The 23,674-nt window shown below is 41.5% G+C and overlaps 1 protein-coding gene across 4 annotated transcripts in view; it reads right to left on the bottom strand.

Annotated features, from left to right (window-relative positions):
• MAGI3 (membrane associated guanylate kinase, WW and PDZ domain containing 3) overlaps positions 1–23,674 on the bottom strand; it is a 54,465-nt gene that overhangs the window by 18,092 nt on the left and 12,699 nt on the right. For all 4 annotated transcript variants that reach the window (XM_071449960.1, XM_071449961.1, XM_071449962.1 and 1 more), the window contains exons 2-9: positions 9,305–9,421; positions 7,780–7,899; positions 6,191–6,400; positions 4,727–4,901; positions 3,884–3,963; positions 2,439–2,496; positions 1,429–1,523; positions 640–828 (exon numbers count right to left, since the gene is read on the bottom strand). In XM_071449960.1, coding sequence (XP_071306061.1) covers positions 640–828; positions 1,429–1,523; positions 2,439–2,496; positions 3,884–3,963; positions 4,727–4,901; positions 6,191–6,400; positions 7,780–7,899; positions 9,305–9,421 — 1,044 coding nt within the window. The remainder of the gene's footprint in view (positions 1–639; positions 829–1,428; positions 1,524–2,438; positions 2,497–3,883; positions 3,964–4,726; positions 4,902–6,190; positions 6,401–7,779; positions 7,900–9,304; positions 9,422–23,674) is intronic.

Genomic DNA, 23,674 nt, shown 5'->3' with positions numbered 1-23,674 from the left:
AACAGGAAATTGTTCCATTTTGTAAGTTAATAGTATTTATCTTTCAAAGTATGAATTCTTTTACTCATTTGCTCAAGAGTAAGTGTTTATGTTATAGGTAAAGAAGCATTTCACCTTTTCTAATATGCAAACCAGAGGTTATGGTAAGGTTACAGGTAACCTAATTACACATGTAATAACCATGAAAAAATGCATAAGTCCTCATGGGTTGCTCATCCCTCTTCTCTCCTCACTTGTTCGGCTCACACAACTTTGTTTCCTCACTCCTGCTGTGGGCTTTTTGCAGTTTTAATAATCGGTGTCATGGTTTCTGGCAGCAACAAGGCAAAACAGACCAGGACTCAAACACATTATTTTTACTTCACTTACAGAGAGAGAAACCATTCTATGAATAAACATGAAGATAACTGTCTTTGCTAAAGGAGAAGTACTGAAATCTTCAGAAGTGCCCTTAAAGTCAATTTTTATCTAGAATGCTGCTTCTTTTCCTTTTCAGCCACTGCTCTGCAAAGATCTTTCACAAATATGAAAATATTTAATTTAGTGAGGATGTGTATGGAGTCCTCCAACCTCCTGTGCCTCAAGCTGTGTTCCCCAAAGTACCCCAGGAAATGGAAGTTTACAGAAATAATACTTGACCTGGAGCAATTCTTCCATCTTGCGCAGCGGGTCCATCTTTTAACACATTCTTCACCTGAAGAAACTCGTCAGGCCTGTCCCCTCCGATGATTGTGAAGCCAAATCCCATAGTACTTTTCTTCAGGGATGTCCTTATGAGTGCTCCAGTAAGCTGGGATGGATCTCGAGTGAAGAGAGACCTCCCCGGTTCTTTGGAATTATGGAATACAGAGACAGGAGGGCAGTAAGCCAGGGTTAATTCTGCTAAGTTTTTTGTTTATTTTTAAGGTGTCACAAAGGTTAATGATTTGTTTATTGTTGATCAGCTTCTGAAGCAGTTTTAAAGGATAAACAGACAGGGAAGTGCTACACTCATTTTCCAGCTGAATTCAGGGCATGGAAAAGAGTTTTTCTGGACAGATTGCAACAGAGCTGTATGCAAACCTCCCACCTCAAATTCCCAATTTTTATCCTTGAATACCAAGCTTAAAGTAGATCAAAAGCATCAAAACTCCAGGTGTGGCTTTACCTGCACTTCCAGATGGCTCTTCTAACCCTCCATATATTCCAAAGCTGTTTATGACAACCGGCTTCAGAACAACCAAAATGATTTAGAAGCAGTCTTAGTGTGTTGGTTCAATTTTAACATGAAAAAATTCTTCAAAAAACCCAAAAGATCTTGGAGGGTAACACTGTAATGGCTAGTGAAAAGACAAGGCTGATGCCTTCATGAACTCCAGAATTGGGTTTTTATAAAGCATACTTGCAGATAAAGATATATGTGACAAAGAACACAATATTCAGTGATACCTGATTTGGAAGGGCCAGCATCAGTCTGTCCTAGCTGTTTTTTCCTTTTGGCTTCCAATACTGGATTTTCAAACTGAGTTTTCTGGTTAATATGACTGCAGGCATACAAAAGGTAGGTCAGGATTTCAACAGAAAACATTCTGACTCCTTCCCAAAAAAGACAACCCCAAAAAAACCACATCTACAAACACTATTTTTTATCATGTCAGATGAATGCTCTGGAGAAATGAACAAAAAACCTCTCATAACTAATACTGAAAATATGCTCATTCTTCCAGCGGTTTACTTACTTTGAGGCAAATAAAATTTTACTTCCTTTAATCGCCAGGCAGAGTTGTAATAGTTTAGATCCGAGCAAACCTGCTTTTTCTCTTGACCCATCGACCTATACTATTTACAAACTCAGGCATCACCTTTTCCCTAGCAGATGATAGAGAAGTACAGCATAGGAGGGGAAGACCAACAAATTTGAGCATAATTCGAATACCTTGGCTTTGCTAAGTGAAAAATGTTTGCTTGTTCTCTGAAGCTACATTTTCACCTCTACCATTTTTCTTCTATCAGGTGCCACTCTTAAATCAAGTGACTCTGTTTTTGCTAAGCTAAGAAAAATGACATCAGCTCATTTCCATCTATAAATTATTTTGGTTGCAACTTGCTTTCTTTCCCCAAATGAAAAACAGTCCTTAAGTCTTTAAGGTCACACTGTGGATTTTCCCTCATGCCAGTGCCACCAGAAGTTTGTGCCATGAGTTTGCAACCCAAGAACTGTTTTTCCTGGATATATTTAATAGTTTCACAGAATCACAGAATGTTTTGGACTGGAAGGAACCTTAAAGCCCATCCAGCAGTTCCACCCCCTGCTACAAGTATAGATACCAGACCATATTGCTCCTAGCCCTGTCCAACCTGGCCTTTCACTGCATTACAATCTCTACTTACCGGGGATCAAGGACTTCAGAGTTTCATACTCAATTTTTATGTATGCCAAATCAATAATTAGCACTTACTCAACGTAATATGTCCCATATTGAGGGTCTTCTATTTTCTCCCATCCATAAGGAAGTTCTGCAATCAGAAAGACCGAATTCTCCATTACAGGGGAAAACTATCCACAAATATCAGAGTTTTCATTAAAGAAGACCTAGGCTCATGAAAAATACGAGGAAAATTCAGGTCCCATTTTCTTCCCTGATGAAAGGTAAAAACCTGTTCCAGGGAATCTGAAGCCCTGCAACTTTTACTCCTTCTTGCACTAAATGATGAGCCTTGTATTCAACGAAATCCCGCAACTTTAAACATAAATAAACTTAAAGACCTGTTTGTACTGAAAATTACATGCAAAAGGCTCCTTTTTATGGCAAATTGAGCATCTGGTAAGACGGTGCCAGCAGCTCATGACTGACTGAAGGTAATAAGCAGTTACCACAGAGGTCAGCTTATCAAGTTTATTGTTCTAGTTATCTTGACCATGGAAATTTAAATATTAGAATAATGAATATAGTCAGCCAGACATTTTAAGGAAAAATTTGCCCTGCAATCTTGTTTGAGGCTGCCCTAAGTTTGACAATAACAGGAATTTCCTTGGCATCTGACAGTATATTACCAATTACTAATACCAGTATTGGTCCACAGGGTCTGACTAAAGACCCAATGGGTCTATTAATTTAAGTATTGTTCATTTGGATATCCTGAATCTCTGTTTAAAGAGCTGCATGTACGTTTAATAAGCAGCAGAATGCAGCTGCTCCAGCTGGCTTCATTATGGATACATGGCTGTTAGGCTGGGCAATTTTGGAGGATGACAGGTCATTCTGAGCCTGCTTCAGCTTTTGGAACATGTCAAGCATTTGCTGAAGACAGAGCTACCTGATGCTCTTTCCTAGCAGACTAAATTGCCCACCTGTGTAGGAAATGGTTGCAGAAATTGCCTAATTGCCTGGAGGCTACTGACCTGGAAGTCTTGAAGGAATTTAAATCAATCAGTCAGATTGTTCCCTTAGCTTCTGCATTCAAATACTATGTCACATGCAATCGTTATCATCAGAAATATGTATTTTGCCATACCTTCTTTGTTATTCCTATATTCTGTTACTTATGGACCTTCTGCCATATTCCACCTATACAACAGTTTCCAGTGAGAACATCACTCACATGCAGCTTTCTCCTTAAGAATGACACTGGAACAAAACATCTCATATTCTGCTCAGGAATGTAGATAAACATTTTGTTTGGCCAGATTCTACTACTCCAGGGAAAATACACCATGGACTTTCCCAGTCTTATGTAAATTCCTATTGCCACCAAATTACAGGGGACACTCAACACTCAGCCAGCTCCAGAGTCACATCTACCGGGGAGAAGCTTCTTCCACGGAAGTAATGGACTGTATCCAGCTGGAATAAACTCATACATTTATCAGTGACAGGTGGCAAATGCATTCTGAACATCTCACCTCCATCTTCACAATCTTCAGGAGCTTTGGCCTTCTTACAGAGTCGGGGATCAAGCCATGTCGTTGTCTTGGTGTTGTGACTGTGGAGCAGAACACATGCCAGTAAGAGAACTCCCTCACACTGAAGAAACTTTCCTTCAAGTATTTACTATTGTAGGAAAATGTAGACTTTAGATAATACAACCTTTATTTGTGCCTCAGTCACGTCACAAAATGCTACAAAGAAAAGGCATCAGCACACTGGAGACTCTCCAGGGCACACAGGAAGTGTTGGAGGCACAGATCCTCCCCCCAGCCCCCCAAAAGCTCATATGGGAACAGCAGCTGTTTCTACCTGATAGGAAAAAAAAAAAATGTTTAGCCTCCTCATATGCTAAACTCTCAGGAAGGTTTCTGTTTCATTTTTGCCTTGGAACTCATAAATGAGGCAGTTTTACATGTGCACACATGAGCTACTTTCCTATCCTGGGCTTTCATCTGGGCTATTTGTATTTTGAAACATCCATTCCCAGCCAAGGAACACAAGCAGAGAAGCTAAACAGCTAAACAGGAAGTTTCCATGTCACGTGTCACTTAGCAATACTCAGCCAGCTTTGTATTAGTGAGATACAAAACTTAGAACAAACAAACTGACTTTGCAGGTGGAACCATATGGTCTTCCTGCACAATGGGAATTTTACCGAGCGTGCAACATTGAGGACGATGAGTAAGGAGTGTAACAGTAGGAAAATAGTAAATTTCATAAAGAAATAGAAGCGGCACAAGAAGAAGAGAGGTGAAAGAGCAAGCTTTCCAGACTGCAGCCACCAGCACTTGTCTCCTCCAAGGAGCTGAGTTACTCACTCAATGAAGTAGATCATGCCAGCATCCGTGTAGGCCATTTCCCAGTTCTTGGGTAGTGGTTCCAGGGTCTCATCCCTTGACAAATAATTTCTGAAGTCCATGTTGCTGCTTGTCTGGTTGTAGCTGGGAACAGGTTTCATCCAGTCAGGAGAATCTGAATGTTTTTCTTTGTTTTCTGTAGTTGTTCAGGGAAAGTGTTTGTCAGATGCTTATGTTGTTTCTCACAAAGAACCACCCTCTTACTCTGGCTACGAGTGGATGTCAAACACATCTCTCTATGTGATGTGCATTATTTTTTTTTTTCAGATGTGAACTTCGAAAAGCTGACATGAAAAGACTGAACTCTGCTCTTCCCCTGCCAAACAGAATTAACCTTGTATTCTGTGCCTGAGCCTACTCTGAAAAATCGACACTGGCAGAAATCCAAGTTGACTATGCTCTGTTGCCATTTCTACAGAGAGAACAGTGTTTGTAATGCCATAAAACAATCAAAAAAATCCTACTAATATTCTTTAAAGAATCAGAAGGAAATGTAGAGAAGACCCAAACTGCCAGTAAAATAAACAACACCTTGCTACAAGCCACAACTAGAAAGAAGATCCCAAAAATTCTGGCAGGAAACTTTAAATAGAAGCCTCTACCCTTCAGAACTGAGGTTATGCTTGATACCTGCTGTGACATGACTATGTCCACGACCTTCACCCAACCACCAGCCTGACCATTGGCCCCTCTGTGGTGTTGCCAGCCCTGAAGATGACAAGACTAGGTCAGGTCTGGTCAGTGTAACTCTGTCCTAAACAGTCACACACAGGATCAACTGCAAATGCAATGTGACAGTTCCTCTCCACCATCAATTCGCCCCCCTCCAGATGAGTAACCATGACAGCAAAAGGAAAAGGGCACCTTGCCAATCCCAGAAAGGTCCTGATGGACACTGCTCCAGTCTCAACATGCTTGGCTTTGTTTCTCACCACAAGCTCCCCCCCGCCTTGGGTGATCTGAGGTTGTGTGATAGTTCCCCTAGGCAAAATCATCCGAAAATTTTACAGTATGAGCCAATGTTGCCCCTTCAACCAATCAGTTCCTTAAAATCTCCTGTGTACAAATTCAGTGATTGCCTCAAAATTCAACAGTAACATTTGCAGGGTATGAATTCTACGCTGTGAAGGACTCTGTTATTTCAAGAGTGGACAAATTTTTCCTTCCTGCTCGTGTAACTGGCCCTGGCCCATATCCAGCACCACATGTTCTTGACCAAGCAGTGCATTTTATGATGCAACTGCACATCTGGCTGGGAGAACAGCTGGTTCTTTTTAAAAGGTCATCTCAAAATCAAATAGAAGCACCAGTCTGAACAGAAACTGCCTTCATACTTCACCTAAACTAAGGAAGCACAAATGTTTTTTGTATAGTCCATGTCCATTCACACAATACTCCAGGGAATTTCTCCCCTTGTCAACCAACCTATCCCTCCGCTGCCATTAACTGCTTCCTTTTCTTCCTCTTCCTCCTCTTCAGGGAGAGAACTTTCCATCCTTTGCATTTTGCTGACGGATGTGGTTCTTTTCCTCTGTGATTCAGTATCAAAATCATTGTCAAAAAGAACTTGATCCACTGGATCGGGCTGAAAGGGGCTGGGCTCTGCTGGAGGCTTTGGAGTACCATAAAAATTACCTGAAAATGAGACAGAAATCAGGAGCACTGAAGCACTAATACTTCAGGATACTTCAGCACTGCTGAAGGCGCTAGCAGTGGCTGTTACCAGTTTAGTGCCCATGCAAATGTATTTTGGTGACATTTTAAAGCCTCAAAGAAGACATCAGCACTACCAAAACTAAATCAACAGTCAAAGCCTATTTATTCATACACTGACTTCTTGCTAATGCAGCACTAATTGTCAAAAACCAAGAGATTATCTGAAAACTTTTATCCTGCTACAAGTTTTCTAAAGAAAAAGATGGATTTGGAGCAACAGAAATACTGAAGTCAAAAAGCAAATTACTTTTATGCAGACACAAGGTATTTATTTCCATAAAACCAGTTAACAAGTAATTGATTTTTAACACTTGCAATTTTCTACTGACAATACACTTGCAAAACAAAGATGTTGATATGGCTTCATATCAACATGCTGATATTTTTACTTCAGAAAAAAGAACAGATTTTCCCTTCAATATAGTACAAAGGACTCATCTGCTGTTTTCTGGAAAAAGAATTTCAGCAATTGACCTCTCTCCTGACTGCTCATATGAGTTTTATTAGGGAATTGAGCACAAAGCAAGGAAGCTTCCCAGAATTCCTGCTGGAGTAACTTTTAGTGCCTGGATATGGTTTTGACCATGGAAATACATATAGAAAGAAAACCCTTCTGCAAATATCAAGCAAGGGCAAGGCTCAGAGAGGGGACAGTCAGATAAAGTGCAGCTCAGGAATAAAGAAAAAAAACTACTAATGTCGCCTAAATTTGCTTACTAGATTTCCACAGACTGGACAATATAAGATAGTGTGGGATGAGGAAAACCAGAGGCACAGAGCCTTTCACGGGATTGATCACCGTCTCCATTACAATGTTTTTCCTCACCACATTTAACAAACTCCCCTTTCCTACAATCTGGTCTAGTGCTGTTCAACTTTTCATTGAAAAATGCTTTTGTTTCTCTGCTGGGTCAGAATTTCTCTTGCCTTTTGTCCTTTTGATGCACACCTGAGAGGAGAACATGGCTCCATTCTCTTGAGGTGTACACAAAATTGACTAAATTCTCTTAAATTTGTACCAAGCACAGACAAACCTTTTCAAAATGCTTCCCAAAAATGCAATGGTGAAAATAATCTGGTGGGATTAAGAGCAGTTGAAAGGACAATCTGCAGATTATTAGAAAGCTTTAAAACAGGATTGCTCCTCCTCTTCACAGTAACCCAAAAACAGACTAACTATTGTCTCTCTACTACTGTCACGACCATCAAGTGAGCAGGAAAGCTGGTACCACAAGGAGCTACACCTGAACACAAGTACTGGGTCCTTATTCCCATTCCATTAAACATCACTGACATACCATCATATGTTCCACTTTCTAGTAAGGCTCCACTTTCTTCCAACGCTTTAAACTGCTCAACAGGAATGAAATTATAGTCTACCCCAGGGACCTCCCCATCTCTAGGAGCCCTTGTAGTGCCTGCAAAGACAGAGAAAACACTCTTGTAAGACACTTAAATGCTGCTTGTTACCAAATGCTGCCTGCTGTACAGTTCAGTAAAAACAATGTATTTTCAAATCTTTATACAAAGATTATGTCACTTCAGTAAGAGTTAAAACAACTCTTGGTAAGCAAGTGAACAATAATGTATAAAAACTGAGACGGTAAATTACATAGGAACAACACTTCGGGTATTGGGGGAGGAGGAGGGAAGCAGCTCGGTGAGGTGGCAATTAATAGAGAATTCTTTCTCATAGTCAGTGAACCAACAACAACTTTTGTGGCAGCTGACGACACGCAATCCCAGTCTGGGTTATTTTATTTTAACCCAGCTGTAAGGGTGCTGCATCTTTCCCTATTTCCACCAGCACCAGCTCTCTAATTTGCAATGAGGTTATCATGACTAAGCACATTTGATTTTTGGGCCACCAAATCCGTAACTCAGCACAGAATTTATTTTTTAACCTACAATTCAGAGTGTAATTCAGCCACACTCCAACCCCTGGCTGTAGGTAAACTTTATCAGTAAATTGCTGCGTTAATGCAGAGGTTCTCAAAGTGTTTGTCTATAAAAACAGGCCTCCCGTAGTTATAACAGCTTAATTAAAGCTCTCCTGAAAGAACTTCACTGATTCATTACAATTCATTACTGCCTACAACCAAATAGCATTTTAAAAGCATGCATCATTTTTTTCAGGCAGCAGCATGAACAAGAGCTAGTAAATAAAAGCTAGTAATAATGAAATGCAGTTTAAGAAAGGCGCTAACTCTCAGGTGTGCTCAGAGAGAAGAGAGTAGAATTCCTGTAGATACAAAAACTTTACTTGACAAAGTTTTTAGTGCAATGAATATTTAAACAGTCAATGATGAGCCTTTTTATAATCAGTCTTCTCAGGATGAGCAAACAGTCTGCCTGTACGTTCTGCCACTGTCACCCCTTCTGCACCCAACCCCTCCTCCCAGCTGCCCTGCTCTGCCAAATGCACTTGACACTTAAGGTCTCAGTTTGCTCTTTGTGAAGAAAAAAACCACAACACATTGACAAAATTCAGGATGTTTTGGCACTGCTTGATCATGCTGAGAAAGATTTATTTCTTGTGGTGGCTGGGTCATTCTAACAACTACTGACAAATTTGTGAAGAGCCACACACAGATATTACTGAAACAATCTGAACTTTGAATTCTCAAGTTTTTGCTGGTTTTCAGTCCATACTGGCTGCACCAATTCATGACAACTTCAGATGTGAAGCTACTGTAGCAAAGCCAGAAGTCTCCACTACAAGGTAAAATCTAAATCAGATTAAGAGAGAAGGTATTTCAAACTCATAAATTATGTGGAAGTTAGCAGGAACAGATGAAATGAGGCTGATCTTTACATACTTACAAGGGATGGTTCTCAAATAGAGATTGTCTCTGATCACTTGCTGAAGTTTGTGGTCTATCGAGCCCTTCTGGAACTGAAGGCTTAGGTAGTGGCGCAAGTCCTTGTTGATGACTTTTCCTTAGAAAGAAAAAAGAATAAATTAGAATAATCTGTAAAGCAGGATCTCACAATAAGAACTGTGTTTTACTGCTATAGTAGTTTCAGAAAAAGCACGCAGCTGGAAGAGTTGCGTTGTTTTAAATACAACAACCTTGATGGAAAATATCATTTTGTGCTATCAAATCACAGAATCTCAGAATGGTTTTTGTCAGAAAGGAACCTTAAAGCTCATCTTGTTTCACCCCTTGCCATGGGCAGGGACACCTTCCACTATCCCAGATTGCTCCAAGCCCCATCCAACCTGGCCTTGAATGCTGCCAGAGATGGGGCAGCTACAGCTTCTCTGGGCACCCTGTGCCAGGGCCTCACGACTGTCACAGGGAAGAATTTCTTCTGGCACAGTGGTTTTAAGCAGAGCTGACTAACAACCATTCCCCCTCATCTCCCGAACAAGGCACTGACAATAGTCTGGAATTGTTTGAAAATCAATATAAAGTATTAAAATACAAAACCTATTACCAAAATTCAAAGTCTCTACAGACAAGAAACTATTTAACTGTATTTTGAAGTAGTTTCCATTCAATTTACACCTACTCACCAGTCACCTGAGTTCAATATTTTGTCACATGGGAACTTGCATTCTTCAAATTATAAAAAGAAAATATTTCCTTCTTAAAAACATTGTGTAATAGAAGGGAGTTGGGTTTTTTTACAGTTACTCCTTTACAATACTTCTGTCAGGTATCATTAGTGAATCTGTCACATCACTGGAGAACCATGGCCCCTTCAGCACACAAATAACTGAGCTCTTGTATTACTGTCTCATCCTTCAGACAGGAGGGTACGAACCAATCTTTTGTACCCTGTCAGCCTCCCAGAAAACACAGTAAATAGGGTTCAGTGACCTTGGTAAATTTAAGTTATGCACTACAGCAGAACACTCAGGGCTTTAGGGGAAAAGCTCAACCTTTGTCTCCAAACCTAGAGAAGGAGATGGGCAGCAGCAGATGGATGCTGGTGTAGCACAACAGCAGGGAAAAAGGCTGGAACAGACAACTGCTCCTGTAAAATTACATCACCAACAGGTTATGAAACGCCTAAACCTGCCCCAGAAGCATTTCTGACAGGAGCCTTTGAAGCCTATGAGCTCAAAGTTGCCGAGGAGACCACCTCAAACAGATCACAGACCCCACAGCAGTCCTCATACAAGGCCCATTCACCTACATCTTCAACCATTACAGTACCTACATATATGTAAAATTTGGAAAAAATCCAAACCATCAAAATCCTCCCACCACTAACCAAGTTTTCCCAACCATGTGTCACTTCTGCAAAGCTAGTTGCATGTTTTGGTCGTGGCAAGTTTATACTTACCCTTCCCTTTTAGCCAAGGTGAGGGCATTCCACATCTTGTTCTCAACTCTCAAACATACCCTCAGCAACCACCACTCACCAACAGCAAACTGAATTTCAATCCGCACCCTCTTCCCTCCAAACAAAACCATGTCACGATGAGTATTTCAAAATAGAACCAAGATTACCTATCAGTCCTTCAGAGAGGTCAGTGATGTCCACAGATTACAAAATCACCTTAAACCCTCATGCAAGGAGAGAGAATAAGCCCAGCACACCCTCTGAACAAGCAGGAGATCCTGTGCTGAACACAAATCCTGAGCTCCAAATGAAATCGACTTCTCATCTCCTTAAACACCATCATTTATTTAAAAATTACTTCCAAACACATAAAAGGCATTTTGCAGTATTAGGACAACACCTCAGCATCGTCCTTGTGGCTGTCCAGCAATCACACAAGCAACAGCAATTCCTAATGCAGTTCTCCAACCAACCCCTTCCCAGGAATGCACTGCAACTCCACAGTCCCCACCTCAATTCCCTATTTTACCAGCATGAACTGTTCCTCATAAAATTTTGGATTTGCTTGCTGCAGCATAAGGAGTACAACACATCGTGGAATATGGAACCTAACAAAGGTTATTTTGTTTCACTTTCAACAGTGGACCAGCAGACGTTGTCTTTGAAGCATCTGCTTCACTTACAGAAATAGTAATATTACCGCGCGCTTGGTTTGTTTTGCTTCCCTTATTCCCTTGGCCTGCTTTTTTGTGTCTGCACGCCTGGCCTGATCTTGGGAAGAAGACGACCAGATTTGGAATGGTCCATCCATCTCCTGGTCAAAGCCAGATACGCACTTCAGCAATCCCAGCATATTTCACTTAGGCAGATCAATACACTTATATTTCACTGAGGCAGATGGATCTGTTCATCAGCTACTTTCAGAGTACTGCACATTGAAAAAACCAGTCAATATGTGAGAATCTGTTCTGGATGTAGAATTACAGACTTTATTTACCCACTGATCTTTCCCTCTTCATGTTTAAAATTTTAAAAGCTTATAAACCCTTTTCAATAAATATCAACTCAGTTTAAAGACAAAATAAAGGCAAGGCTGCTACTAAGGATACACCAATATTGAGGGGTTAATCTTTCTATTAAAAGCTTGGAGACTACACTATACTGTGAGACCAAGATGACTGAATTGAAGACTGACAGGATTGCCTGGGGAAAACAGAAAAAAGTCAAACAAAATAGTGGGCAGAGGAAAAGTTACAGAAATTCACAGAGAGTATGGTGTCCATTAGAAAGCAGAAAAATAAAGTAATTGTAAGGATGCTTTAGGCAACCTCTGGCAAAAGTCAGATTATTTTCCCGCCAGGAGCTGAGCATGCTTCTTTTATATTTTTTCACACAGGCTTTTAGGAAAACCTCATGTATCAGCCTCTCCAAAATGACCTGATAAATGTTGGGTTGGTGTTTGCTGTGCTGCAGAGCCGCTTCTGGAGGATGACACCAGCAACACAGGCACCAGTCAAGAAGAATAATATACTTTATTTTAACCCAGATGAACAGGCACAAGCCTCTTGTTTTCAGTTTTAATTTAAATTAACCAAAAAGGACTGATCAGATGAGTATATACCCACTGGAGTTGGGGGAGGAGAATATTAAGTTACTGGAGAAAAAAAAAAAAAAAGGCCCAAGTGCCAGTGCAGTAAAACACAGCATTGTGAATTAGGGAGACAAATTAAGGGGACAAAGGGGGCTGGGGGTAGGGTTGGTTTCTGGGTCCCAGTGCATGTAGCCAGGGTATGCCCAGCCTCTCATCCACCAAAACACAGCCCCCACAGTTCAAGGACCGGGCAGGAAGGAGCTCTCCCGGCCCAGCCCGCAGTGATCTGCCGCCACCTCCTGCTGATCCCCTTAATTCCACCCCCCAAGTCTCCTCGCTCCCCTCCCCAGGGGAGTTTGAACAGCACAGGGTGAAAATTGGAGATATTACATACTGAGATGCAATCTTGTTTTCTCACTTAGAACACAGCACAGGAGAAATGTAATCAGAGTATCATCTGGTACATTCAGAATTCCACACTGTGAACAGAAACCCAGAGTATGCAAGGGCTCCGCTCAGCTGTATGATGTGTTACATAAGCTGTGGCTGCCATAGGCCATTGACTATGGAAATTCCAGTGAAACACACGTTGAGAGCTATAAAGCAGCTCCATGATTTCACTCACAGTCTAACTAAAATAGGAATTCTCAGGGCTCATCAAGTGGAAAACAGCTACTGTTTAATTAAACTGGGCTGTCAATGCACCCACTGAGATTAAGTGATTTTTGATGTGATCAAGCAAAAGCCATTTAAAGAAACATTCAGCTCCACAAATCAGGGATGCAGTGCCAGGAAACACAAGCTAGAATCAGTGTGTAACACATTAGCTTTCTTATATTCCCCAACAACTATTAACATACGATGATTTCACATAAGTTCCAGATCTGAACACGTGCATTCACTGAGGACAATGAATGATTTCCAAGCATGCAAGAGAATCACTGTATTTATGAAATGTGGAGAGGTTGGAAAGACGCAGTGGTGACACAGCCGTGAGTACCTGCCGTCCTCCACCTGCAAGTACTTCACTGTGACCTGGCAAATACACACTGATGCTCTCAACACAAGGAGAAGGTGTGAGGTTCAAATTATTACGACTAATACAGAAAAGAGACTAGATCATTTTGAGAATGTCCAACCCAGTCAGCAGGTGCTTCCTCATTTTGTGGGTTAGAAGCACAGATGGACTCCTGTGCAGAAGCCTGCTTTTTCTTCAGGGAAGGGGGCCCACAGCCCTGGGATTTTTGAGGAGAAAGGCTGAGACTAGCAGCAATGCCTGGCAGCTTGTGTCCCAGGCCACCAAGGGCTCCATGGCATGCTCACACTCAACACCTCCCTGTCTCCCTTCCAGGTAATGAAGGTAGGAACCCAAGCTGGGACTCAGCCTGTGGAAGAGACGAGTTCCCTCCCAAAAGAAAATCCAGGCCACTTTGGGAGGTGAGGTGACAACCATGCCTGAACCAGTGACCCATGTGGGAAAAGAGATCTTGGCCCCATTTTGGACTCCGGGTAACTTCTGCTCATTCCCTGAAAAACTGCAGCTTCTTCAAAATGCAGGCAAGCTCCCTGTCAGGTGAAGCATTACATTTCAAGGCTCTTCACAGCCACAATAATCCATTAAACCAAACTCATTTACTACCTGAAAGCTGAGAAATATTAGACAGGGTTATACCAAAAGGCTTGTTTAGTCATAGTTTGCTATATGCCATCCAATAAATTCCTGGTAATATAGCCTAACTTACAGAAATTATGGTAGAGATAAGCATTACAGTATTAATAAATCATTTACCAGACTGCTCAAAATACTGACACGGTGTTTACAGTACTAGTGAAAGAAATGAAAACCTGTTGATCCAGATTAAGGAAATAAAGTTACCACAAACTCCATTACAGAATGTACATCCCAGTTGACTTTGGGGATTTTTTTACTTTTGTCAGTAAGAAAATCTACTCCAGAACCACCAATAACTATGAATTTTGACTTTTTAAGCCTCCAGATTTAGATCACTCATTACTAGAAACTAAGAGGTGTTCAACACCAGCCTTCACAGGATGCCTTCAGATCCTCACTTGAGGTGGTGACCGATTCAGAGAGACAAAGCTTCTCATTCCACATTCTTGAATATCCCAGGATTCTGTGCTGTTTCCTTGAAATCCTACAGGGTTGGAAAGATTCTCCCAATAAACCTGGCCACTGTAAGCAAACCAGTGGAAAACTAATATGATTGTGTTTGCGCATGAAATTCCATCATTAAAGCATTTCAATTTCTGAAGATAACTAAAATATCCTTTCGAAGGCATGTCACCAAAACCTATTTGAGAAACACAAGAAGGAATGGCAAATCACGCGCTATTTATTCCAAAATATACTTGGAGCTGAGAGGGACAACATATGAAATGTAAACAGTGGGAGCTTGGATGCAATCCTCCTGGATTTTAGTTCTGTCTGTATAGAAAAAGTCACCTGTAACAGAAGGCTCTAGAGTGTGAGTATCTATGGGTGGGTTCCTGATCTGCCATGAAAAAAAAAAAATCTAGCTAGAGCTGTCAGTGCCATTTGGGCAGTGTATGAAAATAACACTTGGTACCCAGTTAAGACTTGCCATTGTTCACAGATGTACCAGAACCACTGAAGCTTGGAAATGAAGAATAAGCCTGAACTGCAGGACAAGGGCGAATGGCTTCCCACTGCCAGAGGGAAGGAATTCCTCCCCGTGACATTGCTGAGGCCTTAGCACAGGTTCTCCAGAGAAGCAGTGGCTGGAAGTGTTCAAGGCTGGGTTAGACTGGGCATGGAGCAACCTGGTCTAGTGGAAGGTGTCCCTGCCTATGTAATGAGATAATCCTTAAAGTCTCTTTCAACCTGAACCATTCTGGGATTTTGTGATCCAGCACTGTGAAACCAAGAGGTTCTTAGCCTTTTGCCACCTACCCTGAGCTCATTTCCCTGCCTGCTCCAGCGTATCCATGGGCAGGGTGGGGGGACACTCTCCTGCATCCACAGAGGGCAGCTCTGGTCTAAGGACAACCAGCAACAAACACCTTTTTTTTTTTAAACCGCCTAAATGCACAAGCACTCAGCTCACATGCCAAAACACATTCTGAGCAGGGAGAGCATCAGCAGAGCTCCGGGCAGATGCCAGCCCCTTCCCTTCCATCTGCTCCTGGGACACGGCCATGCCTCCGCAGGGCATCCCCAGCCAGCACATGGCAGGGCGGGGTCATGCACCACTTCGGAACTAAAGAAAAAGTAGGAAATTGAAACCAGCTGCATTTGGAAACCCGTATGTAGGGCAGCAATACTACTCAGTTACACAGCTCTAGCACAGGTCTCTTCTTCTCTGTATCTCGTTACATCTGTAGACATTCTCAGTCTATGCATGACTTCCACAGAAAGGCAGCATTTTAAGTTGGTTTTATGCCCTGCATTGGCAGTAAAAAAACCTGCATAGCCTAATGAATTGCCTACAACCTTAAGGATTTTTAAATGAAAATTCTTTTGAGTAAAGTAGTTCCAACTTTCAGACTCCAGCTTCACACACACCAGTATCAGATATGATTACAGTAATACATCGCGTGCACACAAAAATCCATTAACTATGGGAATACAGTCAGGAGAATTACCAGTGACCAGGGTTTACTCTGATAATGCCAAGTATTTTAATGCTCTACTATTAAATAGGAGAACAGCAAGGCTGAAAGGTCTGTGCAGCTGTTTCTGATAGAAGATCAGACACTGAAGGAGATATACACAGAACTCAAGTAATTTAAAATAATGAATGGGCTTCAAATAAAATGCAAACATAACCATTTCCTTTAACTTATAGTGGGGAAGAAAAATGCAAAATAACTTTACACAAGGGAAGTTTGACCTTTTCTATTATATATGGAGACTTCCCCTTAATTTGATATTTTCTCGAGAAGTGAAAAAACACTGAACAGATTAAAAACATTTTGCCTATTTATAAAGATTTGCTGTATTTTCAAAAATGGGGTAAACTGGCCCATGATTTCCATTTCAAGTCAGATGCATTGACAGGGATGGTAAAGAACAAGAAGCCTGATAAACTGCACCCTGTGAGCCTCTGCCACTGTCAGGTTTGAGACAGAGAAAAGGATTTACAGGGATGCAGGGAAAAATCACTGAGCCCAGCCTGGGAGGTTGAAACACCTCACAAAAAGCAAATGTGATTCTCAAGATCTAATTATGACTCTCAAAGTGACAAAGGGACGTAAAGCACAAGAGGAAACAGGCTTTTGACACCACAACGGCAGATGAATCAAATACACTGACCAGAATAGAACGTGGAATTGTTAAAGTTGGAAAAGAACTCTAAGGTCATCAAGTCCAACCATCAACCAGCACCCACTATGTTCACCATGGAACCATGTCCTCAAGTACCACATCCACATGTTTCTTAGAATGCTTTCAGGGATAGTGACTCCATCACTTCCCTGGGCAGCCTGTTCCAAAGCTTTACAACCCTTCCCATGGAAAAAAAATGTCCCAACACCTAGTATAAACCCTGGCCCCAGTGTAACTTGAGGCCATTTCCTGATCATGATCTACTCAGACCACCATGCAAGTGACAGAGCTGGTACAGCAACACACCAATGGGTTCAAACATGTTAAAAGGATGTTACAACACTCTAAAAGGTCAAAGCAACAATCAGAACTTGCAATACAAAGACACGTTAAAAAAACTAAAATATAAAATTGTTTTAACAGTAGCACTTTATTAGAACTTCTTAACTATGCACTCAAGGCCTTGCTGAGTTTTAATCATTGTGCAGCTCAATACACTACAGAGGCTATTTTGGTTAAGTAGTATCTGTTGCTGCAACACTTGCACTGTGAAGTTACAGCTATGAAATAAGAGTCCTCTATAGCTGCCACAGGTTACAGTAATACATAAATCATTTAGTCTGCTCTTATTTGACAAGTGGAGCACCAAAACAAAGACAAGTAATCTGAACAATGGAGATTATTTTCCTAGGGCTAACTATGGCTCGTTTTTCCCAATTTATAAATAATCTTCCACTCATTCCCTTAAATTTACAATGTGAGGTTTTAATTTATTCACACTACAGAAAATGCTTTACTGAGACAGCAAACAAATCCATTGGTCTGGAAAGCACAATTAACATATCCAACTGAACAAAATGTTACTTGAGGCCCCTGACTGTTCTAATATTAATGCTTCCCTTTGGAAATCTCCAGCTTATGTGCAAATTCAAACTTACTGACATTTAATATTATTCCATGTCACACTGCAACAAGGGACCGCACACAGCGCACCTGTGCAAGTTAACCTGTCATAGTGCTTGGCAGAAACTGCCAATCCTTCTGTCTGTCCAGAGAGTGCAGCATGTTTCAGATGTGATGTATGTCTAACATACCGTATCGCATTGCTTAAGCAGCGTGCAGCTATAGAGAATGACACACTTCAATCACATCCCCAGAGAAAAATGTCCTTGCAGCTGCTCTTTGTTACACAAGCCATTTAATCTACTTGGGACTTGGCACTGCTTTCCCAACAGAAGGGTACGTGTTCACATGCCAAGACCTTTTTTGAGTATTCAGATTAGAATAGAATTTATGCAAATCACAGACAGGTTTATTTTTAGCCTACTTTCCATAGGAAGCAAGATATGCAATTACACTCTGCATAATGTCTAGGCCCACTAACCTATTTCAGTATGGAGTTTGGCAGGGCAGGAGTCTGACAAAGACATACTATTGACAAAGATGCTGCCTGCCTGTTCTCCTTTGAGCAGACAAACCTGTGGGGTGACCATCCACCATGGAAAACAGAAAATGTTCCCAGCAGAGGTGTCCTCTAGCTGTGTCAGTGAGCAGCAGCGGGTGGACTGTCATAGCTGGACCCATAAACTAATTTACACAACAGCAAATTGGGCTTTTAAATACCAGCCTCATTCTGAACATAGCTGCTTTGCACTGCCTGCAAGTATAACACCTCTTGTAACAGATCATTTCTATACAAGAATGTCACCCAAGGGCATTTTAGTGGCTTCTCAATGCCCCTTTCCCATGAGACCTCCCCTCTCCAAGGTCCCACCACCACAAAGCCCCCCTGAGCACAAGGGTAAAGGAGCAATTCCTGCTCTGACAAACATGAGTCATTATGCAACCTTTATGAAGGAATTAGAGCTTCCTGAAAACGGCTTTTCAAGGAGCCTGGGAAATCCCAGCACTGCTGCAGGATGGGCTGCAGCATTCCCAAGGGACAGCTGATGCTTAATGCTGCAGATTGCACTGCTGTGACTCACCACACTCTGGAGGACTCTCAGGAACCTGGAATCACCAAGATCTACGTGCCAGGGCAGCACTCCTCTGATCAAACCCATAGAAGTGCCGTGTCACAGCAGTATTGATTAGAGACATCTCACAGTTTAATTGGAAAACAATCCCCCACAGAGCTCTCACTGCACAACACAGGCAGTCAGTGAAATCCCTGGAACTCCAGATGTGTACCAGCCATGACTAACGTCAGTGCCTGACTCACACAGTTCCAATTCTACACCGAGGGATGCTTTACTCAGTCTGCTGCAACACCCAAGGGCCAGGGGCACAACAGTGTGCAGCACAGCATCCCACAAAGAGCAGAGACACTGATCCATGCTGATCTATCACACCCATGAATCCCTCTGGTGTCACTGCATGAACTCCAATTCTATTATAACCCAATTTTCCAGGGAAGCCTCAGTTTACAATCTTTATCACAGGCGGTTGTTTAAGTAATCAAGTAAGAGAAGAAGAACCATTTCCCTACATATTCAGGTAATCATCACATAGTATTAAAAAGTAAAGGAATTTCTCTTTCTGCTTGCACAAGATAGCCTATTATTTCATCACTATTCATTTAATAAGACTTATTTTTAGTTATGGAACCCAGGATTTTCAATTAACTATGAAAGAGTGCTGTCTCCAAGGAGTACACATGTGAGGAGGTGGATGCCAGCAATAGAGGAATTGCTCAGCCTCTGAGATACAGCTGCTTTCTAGTGAAGTACAAGCACGCTGGACTTGCCCAGGCAGTGCTGGCACATCCCATCACAGCCCTTTCCTGCAGGAACACAGGTCACAGCAGCCAACCTGGCACAAATACACCAGAGGTGCTGACTGATGAGCTCCAAAGCATGTCTGGGAGTGGTGCAGGATCCTACTGACAGCCACAGCTCATTCAAAGTGCTGCCAGAGGTGCTCAACCTCACTATTTGGCAAAGTCATTGGAATTTCTAACAAACCCAGACAGCTGATGGTGACAGACTTCTTCTCATTACTGATGCAGCATTTAACCTGAAAAACCCATGCACTTCCCCATCACCAGTTTGCAGGAAAATATGACTAAAACCAGTTCTAAAATCAGCTTGGCTGACCTTGGTGTGACTTACCAAAATACAGTCAGCTCTTCAGGAACACAGGTGGTTGAACTGATGCTGCCAATGTTTAACGTTCAGAAATTTCTTTTCTTTTTCCTAAATTAATATTATTATTTCCGCATGCTGTGTTTACTGTTTTACATATGCCTCTGCCTGCCAAGGAATTGTTAACTAATCACCATGATATTCATTATGTTAGCACACAGCTGGGTACTTGGTCTTGCAACATCTGTTTCTCAGCACTTCTTTTTCTTATCTATCCGTAGCTAGCAACAGAAGTGTCTCAACAGAGGATGTCAGTATGTGGAAAAATAAGCTGCTAACCAACCGCCATTAAAACATAAACCTTCATATTAATAACCAAATCACAGAATCATAGAATACCCTGAGCTGGAAGTGACCAACAAGATCATGAAGTCCAACTCCTGGCCATGCACACAACCACTCCAATATAACAGCAATATGATGATCTCCTTTCAAGAAATACTTCTGCAATAAAGTGTTCGGACCACCTGCATCGAAGAGATTGACAGATTAAAAATGGGCAAATAACCTATTCATTAAAAGGATAAATTTGATTTTCACAATTGGAATTTACTGAACATTAAAAGAAAACTTGCTCTTTCAGTAGTCAGTTGTATAACAGATTCAGTCCTAGCTGGCATGTGTCAGTACTTCCTCACCTATGGAGAGGTCATTCCACATGGGGAACACCACAGCTGTATTTCCAATTATCTGTAACTTCAGGGCAAACTTCTTCCACTACTCTATACAATAAACTAGAACTACTCAAAGCTGAGAAAAAGAACACGGGCAATAAATCCACAGTAACTTCATTTTCACGCTGTGATTTCCAGCACAAGCCATGTACAAACACACTTCAAAAACCTAAACCATCTGATTTTAGAAAATCCCGTAGGGCCATGGCTGTAGTCAGGGCACAAATGGTACAGTCACTTTGGCCAGCTTCAAAGATACCTACTAGCTGTTCTCCAAGTACAGTAAATGACAAAATAAACATTTCAGCAGTGAACAAGAATCAAAGTCTAGAGAACAGGGCAGCAAACAACTGCTCCCCAGCAGACATCTGCAACAACTGATACACCGTTAAATCTGGCTGGCTGATATGCCATTAAATTCAGTGATTAACTTGCACCAGTTGCATTGTTTCAATTAAGACTGCCCAGGGAACTGCTGGAGTCGCCATCCCTGGAGGTGTTTAAAAAACGTATTGATTGAGGACATGGTTTTGTGGTGCTGGTTGATGGCTGGACTTGGTGACCTTAAAGGTCCTTTCCAACCTTCACAATTCTATAACTTAATGTTTGCGCAGCCATGTTTGGCACTAGGTGAATGTTGTAAGCAAAACAGTAATGCTGTCTAGGTCACGAGACAGGAAAAGTCCTCAGTTACAATAACAGAAATTTCAATGCATTCAGAGTGCAGTGCATTCCACTAGGGAAACTCGCCAACCAGCATCTGTATGGAGCTGTTTCCAAAGGCTGGAGTCATTTATATTTGCTTAAAGAGCTCACTAAATTAAAGACTGACACAGAAATGGAATCCTTGAAAGAAAGCACTTCAAATAAAGAGACAGCTTTGAAGGCAAAGCCAAATCCAATTTCTGTTCACAATTTGCAATCAGCCAGAAGGCAGTTATGGCTGTGCAACCCAACAGGAACTAACAGCACAGAGCTTGTTCCTGTCTTTATTGCATCATTCCTTTACTATCATCCTTGTCTGACCATACAGGATCTGCAGTATTCAATCCGAAATGCTCCACGATCACTAGAGCACAGAGTTTGTTACCCTCAATAGATGGTTCTTTTTAAAACACTCCCTCTTCTCCTCACTTCCAGGACACACATGAACATGAAGGTAAGAGTTTTAAAAGGTTATATTTTTATCTGAATACCAGTATATGTTATCTATCAATTGACCAATGTAATAAAACATTCAGCTAGGTGATGAAAACCCCTCCTGCACCTACAAGCGTAAGAATTACATTGGACAAATCTGACAGCAGGCACCTGTCCTAACCACATTAATCATTTCACAAAACTGCGACTAGAATGTAGTCAAGACCCTTCCCAATTTTACTCTTCATATTGAGTCAGAATCAGTCAGCAATTACATAGCAAGCACTTGATTGTTACTAAATAAATCCATTTAAATTCCCAAATTCATTGTTCAGTCCCCGTTGGCAGATCGACGGCAACAGCAAAGAAAAGGAAGCAGACATCTTGCTGTTCAAATAAATCATGGGATGAAATAGAGATTAGCTTGTCTTTACCTGCCAGTTTAAATTCTTCTTAAGAGACTTAACGAGGCTTTCCCAGAGGCACTGTCAGAGCAATCAGGTGAAGCCAAGGCTGTGCCGTGTGTGCAGCACATCCTCACCCGCCCAGCATAGGACACCTGGAAGATTTATGGTACCAGGAGTGGCTGACTGGAGAGGGCCAACATAATTTGCCACAGCACTGAGGTCCAGCTAAGTTTGCAGGCATCGCTCAAATTTTCTGTGTTTGAACCAGATGCACATTGTTACCTTAAAAAGCAGATTTTATTTTTATCTACGCTTATTCATTAAATAAGAAAAACCTAGCACTTTGCATATAGAATTTGAGAAAAGCCTTGCATTCAGCATTTAAGACTTAGACTGCCAAGAAACAATGAATGCTGAATCTTTTCAGATCACTGCAGTCTGAAGTGAGCACCCCATTCTCGTGTCCCAATTTCAAAATCAAAATTTAGATAAAACCAAGTTCTGTCAAAGAACTGGGTGTTTTTTTGAAAACACTGTCTTTGCCGTTTCCTTAATATCCAACATCTTTGCAGCCCCACACCAGGAAGAGCAGCAGACCTCTTAAGAACATAGTTCAAATAGAAAAAAAAATACCTATTTGCCAAAAGGCAATAAATAAGGATTTCAAACAAATTTCCTGCCACCCAAAGGTAATTCAATAAAACAAAGTGACTCAAGTCCATTTTCTTTTTGCTGCATTTCACCCACTGTAAGAAACAGCTCACAGAAAGAACTTCCTCACGTAAAAGCTTTTTTACTATTCCTACAGCATGGCACTTCACATTAGAGATCGGGTTTTGATGTCTGAATGGAAGAATACCCTATTTTTAGTAGGCTTTTCACTGAGAGAACAATTGGTAGTTCTGAATACTTTCCAGCTTCCCTGTGGACACACTACCCGCACTTGTGTACAAATACAGACTGATGAAAAGGTTAATGAATACCCCGAAGATCCCATCCTCCACTGCCCCCGAATGGCTGCCAATGTCTGATAAAAACAACTCCATTTTAAGCAGTGTCCAACACCACTTTTTAAATAGGGGCTCATCTACACAATAGTTTTCATGCTCCCTCATTTCAGGTTCCCTCCCTCTGAAAAGGCCAGAGAAAGTAAATAACCTCCTGCTTCGTACCAGACACACCTGTCTTGCCTGTATTTTGTTACAGAATTTGTGGTAAAATCTGACTGTGTCAAAATCTATTAAAGCTATGCAAATCACAGCACGGTAACAGAATTTTCCAGTATCCAGAGAGATCCAATTCTCAGTATTTCAGATGAGGAATTGCTGGAGTAACACAAATGCTTCCAGTGCTTGTTTATGAGGCAAGTGCCAGCTCCAGTGTCAGACAGCTAACAGCTGGAAATGAAGAGCTGTGCAAATAACTTAAGTTTTAAAAAATGTGCTAAGAGCATTGTTTCAACAATAAAAGTACCTCTGATTGACAAAAGGTTGTAGCTTCAGGTTCAAACCACAACTTGAGTTTAAATGAACTCAGGGCAGACTCTGAACCCACCAGATCTGACCAACACCCACCAACAGGGAGACACCAAAGGCCAACCGGAGCCATGGCCACAGGGCATCTCACCTGCTGTCTG

This window comes from Agelaius tricolor, unplaced genomic scaffold (assembly GCF_023055355.1).
Source record: "Agelaius tricolor isolate 1412-34295 unplaced genomic scaffold, bAgeTri1.0.p SCAF_30, whole genome shotgun sequence".
NCBI classification, from domain to species: domain Eukaryota; kingdom Metazoa; phylum Chordata; class Aves; order Passeriformes; family Icteridae; genus Agelaius; species Agelaius tricolor.
The sequence above is the reverse complement of the archived record's forward strand: the minus strand, read 5'-3'. Positions and strand labels throughout refer to the sequence as shown.